The sequence below is a fragment of the Clupea harengus genome, chromosome 18 (assembly GCF_900700415.2).
Source record: "Clupea harengus chromosome 18, Ch_v2.0.2, whole genome shotgun sequence".
In the NCBI taxonomy this organism is placed as follows: Eukaryota; Metazoa; Chordata; class Actinopteri; order Clupeiformes; family Clupeidae; genus Clupea; species Clupea harengus.
In genome coordinates this window covers 10,685,896-10,695,542 of record NC_045169.1, presented here as the reverse complement: position 1 = coordinate 10,695,542, position 9,647 = coordinate 10,685,896, and the positions used below count along the sequence as shown (strand labels likewise).

At 41.8% G+C, this 9,647-nt stretch overlaps 1 protein-coding gene across 1 annotated transcript; it reads left to right on the top strand.

Moving 5' to 3' along the window:
* Positions 1–244: 244 nt before the first annotated feature.
* LOC105904846 (E3 ubiquitin-protein ligase TRIM39-like) lies at positions 245–1,839 on the top strand. The gene is made up of 4 exons (XM_031585141.1): positions 245–479; positions 559–684; positions 825–848; positions 1,089–1,839. The coding sequence occupies exons 1-4, from the start codon at positions 332–334 to the stop codon at positions 1,634–1,636; spliced, it is 846 nt and encodes a 281-aa protein (XP_031441001.1). The 5' UTR covers positions 245–331; the 3' UTR covers positions 1,637–1,839.
* Positions 1,840–9,647: the final 7,808 nt, after the last annotated feature.

Genomic DNA, 9,647 nt, shown 5'->3' with positions numbered 1-9,647 from the left:
ACAACAAAATATCTTCTCACTTTAGAGTTTTATATTTGTTAAGGAGCACAGGTTCCCCCTAAATGGCAGTTGACCGAATGCATGTCTTTGTGTGTCTGTGTCTCTATAGGTCTCCCACGGGTAAAGGTGAGGACAGAGGTGATGCAAGAGCAGTCAAGCTTCTGTTTTGGTAAACGCTGTGTAAACTGCCAGTCATGCTCTCCTCTCTGCTCGCACTCTGATAGCGCCGATAACGTCCACTGTGCTGCAATTTCCGTCTTGTTTAGAAGAGAGAAGAGTGTGTGTGTGTGTGCACCGCTGTCGTGACAGAAGACAAAGCTTATCGCAAAGGATGGGAGAGATGTCTGGGTACATCTATGAAAGTCCAGATGTCTTTGAGGAAGATAAACCTAGAATGGACACAGATGGGGACATGTATGCCAATGTGGCTGTCAACAGGAGACACACAGTTCAGGACCCTCCAAGTGTTCAGAAAGCTGGTAATTATAAAAAGAGAACAAAAACCCTACTATTACTACTACTACTACTACTACTAATGATAATAATAATCTCTCTCAGGACCCTTCAAGTTGGCTGTGGGGTGCTTGGTGCTGCTGTGTGTTGTCCTGTTGACTGTCATCATAGGGCTGTGTGTTAAGTTCGACACAGAGAGAGATGAACTACAAATTCAACTTTGTAACCTAGGTGAGTGAAGAGAAAGAGCAGGATGTTGGATGAGATCTTAAGTAATGTTTATCAATGTGTAAGAAGTCAGAAACATGAAACTTGCCTTGTTTGACAAGTTTGATGAATTTAACAGATGTTCGTGTTTTTATTTTCCATAGAAAATGTCTTCAAGCGGTATGCAGGTATGCCTTTTTATTATTTCACATGATAAAAAAAGACACATACATTTTACAAACACACACACACACATCATTAAATAAAAATAAAAAGTTTTCACATTTTTTCACAAGGATTTTCCAGATATCTTTTCCAGAATCTTCTGATGAAAAAACATTATACTGATGAAAACACTACAGCAAGAGTATTAATTTCACACAAAGTATCCTTGCAAACCAATAACATTCAGATTTCATTGCTTGCAGTAAACGTCACCCTAGATCGTGATACAGCATACCCTCAACTCATTCTGTCTGCTGATGGGAAACAAGTGCGCTACAAAAACAAACGACGGAATATCACTGACAACCCAAACCGGTTTGGCACCTTTTACAGTGTGCTAGCAACACATGGCTTCTCCTCTGGTAGATTCTACTATGAGGTGCAAGTCAGTGGGAAGACAGAGTGGAGTTTAGGAGTAGCCAGAGAGTCCATTAACAGGAAGGAACGTGTTACCCTGAGCCCTCAGAAAGGATACTGGACAATATGTCAGACATATAATGACTACAAGGCACGAGATGATGCTTATGTTGTTCTCTCCCTTAAAGAGAAGCCAGAGAGGGTGGGGGTGTTTGTGGATTATGAGGCAGGTTTGGTCTCTTTTTATGATGTCGACAGATGGAATCATATCTACTCTTTCAGAGGTCCCTCCTTCAATGAGATCATCTATCCATTGTTAAACCCCGGGGGCTCTAATGAAGGTGACAACGTGTCTCCATTGATTATCATGACCCCTGTTCTCTGTGCTAAATGACTTCTTTAGTAGTAATGTTTTTTTTCTCCCTTTTTTCTCGCTGTCAGACATATTTTGATCTCCTAGCCCTTTCTTTTCAAAAACTGTAGTACTGCTTGTGTCAGCTGTGTCATTCTGTTTTCGGTTCTGTGTGCTGTTTCATGACTGCAAGAAATGCGTTGATGATGTAACTCCTATATGAGATTAAACATTTTGAAAATGAACCAATTCTCACATTTCAGTGAAGTAATATGTGCTGATGTAATTGTACAGTACACTAAAATCCAACAGTGCAATGCTTCTTATTGAGGATTACAATCTGACTGGTGGCACATCCAACACCAGGTGGTAGAAATGAACTATCCACAGTACCTAATTTTCTGTCATGCACCTGATTTTCTTCAATTCATTTATGTTTGTGTAGCGCCCCCTAGTGTACAGCTGACTACGCCACCCCTTGATCTCAATTTGTCTGTGCTAAGGCCAGAGCAAGGGGAACTCTGTCTCAATAATCCGTACAGACACAGGTTCTTTAGAAAAGTATAAAAATAGTCTTTATTAATACATGGTATTAAAAGTGTTGGTTTGGTTGGTCAACAGTAAAATAAATAACAAGTGAATACAGGGGGGAATCGCCAAGCTAACGGCACAGAAGACAATGAGAACCACACATAGAAGGGTTAGGGTCCCAATCACACGTGATCACTGTCTATAGACACACTGCAACTAAATGTCACTCTGATAAACTTGATTTAAGGACTTTAGACTTCATGCTTCACAGCAACTTCCTGTCACACGTCTAAGCTACACATTAAGTGCAAGAGGGGGAACTAGGGAGATTGCCTTCTCAAAAGGGCCCTGTATGCTACCCTGGCTCCACTACCACCGAGGCTGGCTACACGAGAGGGAGGGGGGACAAAACAAAGGAATAAAGAAACCACTCTAGCCTGTGATGTACAATAACTGCACTCACTTACAACACTCGTTACAATCAACAGGCTAGAGGAAAAAAACAAACCAAAATCTAGTTAAGCAATAAATCACCACCACAATCATACGTGTAGAGAACAGCAACTAACAATTCCCATTGCCGTTAAACACGTCTGCCGCTCACGTTAGTCAGTGAAGAACACTGCGTTTGTAGCAGGTACCCCACGGCAGCCACAATACCCAGCGGGTGCTGGTGGAAAACAAATACACATGTTACAATCCGTCAGTTAAAAACAGTGTATGACAACAGTTATGCTGGGCGTTACATCATCGTACCTTGTCTAGGGAAATGGTCACGCAAACACTGGTAAAACACGGTTGGGTCAGCGTCTGCTCCCACACACACACGCTATTAAAACAAACATTCCTTAGATTGCTAACCGCAGTGAAATCAGCATCAAGAACGAAACGCGTCAACATACCTACTCACAGCAAGACCGCACCCACAGCATGGCTTCCTCACACCGGTGCCGGCAGCAGAGTGACAACATACCGTGTAAGGACCCCCCGGTGTCTATATATACGCCTGCCTAAAGCATTTAGATGGCCTACCAGATGCCCACTCCACCCCCCAATTAGTACCTAACATAATTTCTCAGTGCTGCTGGCTACTCATACACCCCCTACCTATTTCCTGTGGTATTTTTGTTTACATGCTGGTGTGGATGGATGTGTTCTGTGTCAAAAGGTTACGTGTCGGCAGTCTTTTAGTGGAGGCACAAAAGGCAGCAGGTAGACAAGGCTCTGGTTTTGTGAATTTATTTCTCCACCACCAAGTGTATAATCCAATGTGAAAAATGATAAGCAAAAAGACTGTTATAAATGAAAACAAAAGGATATATACAAACTGTATATGTACAGTCAAAAGTACAATGTAGTCCTCTAGGTCACTATACTGAGGCAGTGGTTCTTATACCCCTGATTCCTAACAGAGCATACACCTGCTTCATAAATCCAGAGTTGAAGTTGGTGCCCTGATCTTTTATGATCTCACTGGGGATTCCCACCCTGGAAAACAGTTGCAAAAGACAGTTTGCTACCTTTCTGGACTTTATGTTTCTTAGCGGGAAAGCCTCAGGATAGTGGGTAGCATAGTCACATACAACAAGGATGTAACGGTGCCCTGCCCTGCTCTTGTCTAGGGGACCCACTATATCCATGGCAATCCGTGTAAAAGGAACATCAATAATTGGCAGAGTCACTAGGGGTGCTTTGGTGCCTCTGTTTGTGTGGGAAGTAAGTGTGAAAGAAATGTTTCTTTTTAATTATTATCATGATATGTGTGTTAGTTTGATATAAGTTAGTTAGTTAAATATAAGACTAAGCTGTTTCCATTGTTCTGTGAGAGGAACTATGAAACTGTGAGAAGAGGAGATTGGAATTCAGAGGTGTCATGAAATGTTTAGGTTAAGACTGATTTATTGTTGTAAGGCCCAGAGGGTCAGGGTTGTTTGAGGGTCTTAGGTAAACATTCTTATCTCTGGGTAACCAGCACGAGAGGACACAACCATGGGAGTGTCATGTCTTTGTTCTGTGATATTTTCTTGAATAAATGGTCAGGCAATTTACTCAAGGGGCAGTGTATGTGGGAACTGAAACTACTGCACTCCTCTGGGCCAGAGTAAATGTCTGTTATTGATTTTATTCTTGGTTGTGTGTGTCTTAATACTGAGGTTTAATACAGTCCTGGTAAAAGGGGTGAAAATTCCCTAACAGTAAGCTGACAGGTGGGACAGGATTTACAATAATCTACGACCTCCTGGTACACCCCTGGCCAGTAAAAACGGCTAGCAAGCCTGTCTAGGGTTTTCTGCTGCCCTAGGTGACCTGACCACGGGATGCTATGTGCCAGGTGCAACACTTTGACCCGTAGAGCCTTAGGCAACAGGTGATTTTATGCAAACCCACCTGAGGACTCAGTTTCACCTGGATCCCCATCCCGCCTGGAGGAAGAAGAGGGTTAACACGATCCTTTCATTTTGACAACATCCTTTAAACCTTAATGCATTTCTTTTTCAGGGTAGCCAAGCTCCCCCTAGCTCCTCCATATTTCAGACCATGGATATGAATATATGCACACATGTATTACTAAAACCCTTGGCTATAATCTGGTTGCTAAACTGTTGTGTGCAGATGTGTGACTATCCAGGTCCTTTTAGGCAAACTCTCACTGAGACTCATTCCTACCTGGAGACGTATGTATGAAATATAAACATATGGAATATGAAGGAGAGAGAGGCAAGCCACATGGTATCATCCGGGTGCTTGGCCAGATCTGTTTGGTTTTCAGTCAAAAAACAACTTTACCTCCTCTCGCAGCTTATACAGCCGCTGTAACACCCGCCCCCTGGAGAGCCAGCGAACCTCAGTGTGCAGCAACAGCTGTTTGTGCCCTGACCCCATCTCCTGGCAGAGGACCCCAAACAAACAGGAGTCAAGTGGACGAGATTTAATGTGGATAATGATTTCACGGCCTGGTTAGGCACTGACTGGAAGGGGGGGGGCAGGTGCCTGCTTGAAAACCTGTGAAATGCTCACAAAGGCAGCTATGGTGATGTTGATGTATGCTGCTGCTCAGGTTCTATGGTTGGGCAGTCATGTTTAGCACCTGTGGGCTACAGACAGCGGATGTTGTGGCGTGATGGCTTGCCCTCACGGACCCAGGTACAACATGCGGCATGTATTGCAGTACAGGGCGGTTTGTATAGCTCCATCAATCCAGAGGCCCTGACTGATGGGGATCCAGGTGAAACTGAGGTCCAGCTCCCTAATTCTTCAGGTGGGTTTGATTAAAATCACTTGTTGCCTGGCCCTGACTGATGGGGATCCAGGTGAAACTGAGGTCCAGCTCCCTAATTCTTCAGGTGGGTTTGATTAAAATCACTTGTTGCCTGGATCAAAACTTTGTTACATATAGTATCATAAGGTCTGTTGGAGTTATTGTGATAACAGGACTTAAGCATTGTTGTTGTATATGACATCAAAAAACTGAAGTGAACTGTAACTCATTAATTACTTTTTACTTTATTAAGGAATTTTAAGTATTTCATGAACTATTTTGTTCTCACAGTACAAATCAAAACTAAGTATAGTCAACATAAATGTTTCAGCACCATTACGAAATTGTTTATTTGATGTTTTGTAAATCTAAATCTTGTATAGCTATACAAACTCCCCTGTACTTAAATAAATGCTAGCCAGCCTTCACAGCACAACAGGCACCACAGGTGCTAAACCTGACTGCCCAACCATAGAACCTGAGCAGCAGGACACAACAACATCAACAAAGCTGCCTGCCTCAGTTTAAGTTCAGGTTAATTCACAACCCCAAGTAGACTGGGAGCGCCTCAGAAACAACCACTGGTTCGCCCTTTCAGCAGCCTCTATGGCGTCATTTTAGTGTCAAAACTCACACACGCTTTCAGGTTTTCGCGAGCGTGAATTTCGTCTGCGCACTCAATTTTAGCAACCGCGAGAGAAAATTCAACAACTGCGAGCGCAGAGACTGACATACGTTCTCGCGAAAACTTTATCTGCTCGCTCGAGTTATGATTTTTGACACTGTGTGGCGTGAGTTTTGACACTGTGTGGGCGGGAACGAAAGCAGGACAGGCTCTTCTCTGATTGGTCCTGTTTTGACAGCCGTTTACCAAACTCCGTTAAGTAGCTACATATGTGAAGACTGATATTTAATGACGAACTGAAGTAACGGTACACATTAAACCTGTTTTGATTAAATACTAGTGGTGATTGTGGCATTTGACCCACGATCACTTTATTAATTCCAGGATAAAAAAAAGAGTCAGTTCTCGTGACATAGTCGCTGTTATCTGCCAGTAGGTAACATATCTAGCTACTAGCTTGCTTTAGATTCCTGCGCTAGCAAGAAGCCGTTGCTTGCTAACTGATGAAGCTAGCTCTTGCTGCTGAGTTTTCAATATTGACTTCAATGTTTTAATGTAATTTATTCCATGAGCAGGGTGTTTTCACTGCTTTCAACACTGCTAGCTACAACCGAGCAAGCAAATGCTTCTTGCTAGCGCAGGAATAGCAGTAGACTAGCTAGCAGCTAAACAATAAAATGTAATAACATGAGGGGACAAGCCACGTTCGCAAGTACAAGGGCTAACGGTAAGAATGATGAACAAATTCAATAAAATTAACTTTGTGACTGAAATTACTGTTGTTTACTGTGTAGTGCTCAACACTTCATAATAGCAGCAAGCTTAAAGCTAGCTAGTAGCTAGATATGTTACCTACTGGCAGATAACATCGACTGTCATGAGAACTGACTCTTTTTCCTGGAATTAATAAAGTGATCATGGGTCAAATGCCACAATCACCACTAGTATTTAATCAAAACAGGTTTTATGGGTACCGTTACTTCGGTTGGTGATTAAATATCAGTCTTCACCATACAAAAACATAACGGAGTTTGGTAAATGGTTGTCGTGAATATGAGACTCTCCTGCTGTCAAATCAGGACCAATCAGAGAAGAGCCTGTCCTGCTTTGGTTCCCGCCCACACAGTTTCAAAACTCACGCCCACACAGTGTCAAAACTCATAATTCGAGCGAGCAGATAAACTTTTCGCGAGAGCGTATGATACATTCGAGCGAGCAGATTCAGTTTTTGCGAGAGCGTATGACAGTCTCTGCGCTCGCAGTTGTTGAATTTCCTCTTGCAGTTGCTAAAATTGAGTGCGCAGATGAAATTCACGCTCGCGAAAACCTGAAAGTTGCTCGAATACACGCTTCCTCGCGTGTGTGAGTTTTGACACTGACGCCATAAGCCTCAGACAACTCCTTTGAAGCTCCTTTGAGTGTTGGTGATATCATATCAGAAACACAGTCTGGCTTTATGAAAAATCGTCATATAACAAACAATATAAGACTGGTGCTTGATCTTCTAGACCATGGGTCGGCAACAGGCGGCCCGCGGGCAAATTGTGGCCCGCCAGTTAATTTTTTGAGCCCGTCAAATTATTCCGATCGTAGCAGTTTTTTTTAAAGAGACAGTTTTTATACTACAACATTAATTCATGAAATAATACCCCGCTAATGGTTAGATTAACATTTTACTTTTATTTTGAAACCGGAAACTGGGTTTCCTGTCATTGACTTTTCTGAAGTTTTTTATCGCTATATCTCACTACTGACAGATTGCCTGAGGAGAAACAGTGTGTTTTACAGTTATGGCTAGTAATCCTAAACGCCCGCGTCTATTCTCACTGGATGAGACAGTATTTATGTGCACCAACGATGACGAGCCACCACGTTTGGATGACAGACCATGTTGATGTCAAATTTCAAAAACGTATTAGAAATAGTAATATTATCTAGCATCCTCCTGTTTGTTCTGGCAAGGCAACCCTCTCGTAACGTCTTCGTATGGCTGTCACAGAGAAGTGTCGGTTGGTTTATAACTAGCATCTCTGAATTGACATCGCTAGATCAATGAAATTTAAATGGATCGTAAACCCATGACACTTTTATTGGGGGACTTTTGTAGGACGTTCAATAAGGCTAATTTTAACGTTACCTCACTCATAGAAATGACAAGTCACTTTGTTACTACAAAGCAAGCACCAGTGTCAGTCAGTGAGAGCTGTTTTTGTGCAACAATAATGACAACGTGGGTAATCAGCTGTGTTTTCTGTTTGTGGAAGTCAGAAAAAACGTCTTTTAAAATTTGTATCGTCATCTCGTTTTGTAAGACTATTTTGCCAGCTAACCTGCTAGCTAGCTACCTTGTCTGAGGTAATGTTAGTCGATAGCGAGCTATTGAGTGCACTAGCCTCATCACTCCTTAAATTGAAGAGACATAGCTAGATCATTGACATTGTACCCTTTGCAAACCACAACAACTTTGTTGCAGATGAGACACATGGGCTTTCCATTAGTGAAGCCGGGTAAGATAAAGGCAAAGTTTAATAGGCTCTGTTGTCGTTGTCAACTTTCCTCTTCAGACCTTTTGACAAAGACATTGTATGCTAATTTCTCTCTGCACGCTATTTTCCCAAACAATAAACATTGTAAGGAGGTGCGTCAACCAACTATTTCGAAATAAAAGTAGTCTAATTAGGAGGCTCAATGTTGAAAAAACTTCGTCATTGCTATTATTCACAATAGGCAAGGCTATATTGACAGGGGGATAAGACAGAGTTCGTTAAAATAATTAAATTATTCAAACAGACAACCAATGGGCTCATTCACATGGTTTATTATCATTAGTTATTTGTAGTTGACCTATCCATTCTCCATGTAGGCCTAGTTGTTGCGAGTGCACCTATCGCAGCGTCTTAATATGCAGTAACCCAGACTTTGGCCCGCCACCTAGTGGCGAGGAAAAAGACTGGCCCGCGGCCCAAGTTACTTGCCGACCCCTGTTCTAGACTATGCTGATGCAGTGCAGTCACAGGCTCTTCTCCTTTTTCTAGACTTCTACAAGGCCTTTGACACTATTGAACATGCATTTCTTTTGAAGACTCTTAAGTTATTTGGTTTTGGCGATTATTTTATTAATATTATTGAAATGCTTTATAAGGATATAAATAGTTCTGTGATAATTAACCAAAATACGACTAATAGATTTGAGATCAACCGTGGAATAAGGCAAGGCTGCCCAGTTTCTCCCTTCTTATTTCTCCTGGTCACAGAATTGCTAGCATTAAGTGTAATCCATGATCTTGAATTTAAAGGTATACATATTTTTGACAGAGAAATAAAAATTGCACAACTGGCAGATGACACAATTTTGTTTATGCAAGACAAAGATCAGTTGTCTTGCGCTTTAACTTTGGTTGAGCAATTCTCAAGTGCCTCAGGTCTTAAGCTAAACATTTCCAAGTGTGAGATCCTACCTTTGCACGAGTGTGATGACAACGTCATGAAGAATATTCCAGTAAAACATACTGTTAAATACCTTGGAATTCACATAACTAAGAATGTAACAGATAGACAGCAGTTAAACTATACAACAAAAATGGCCAAAACTAAAAGTATTTTTAACTCTTGGTTGCAAAGAGACTTATCTATGTTTG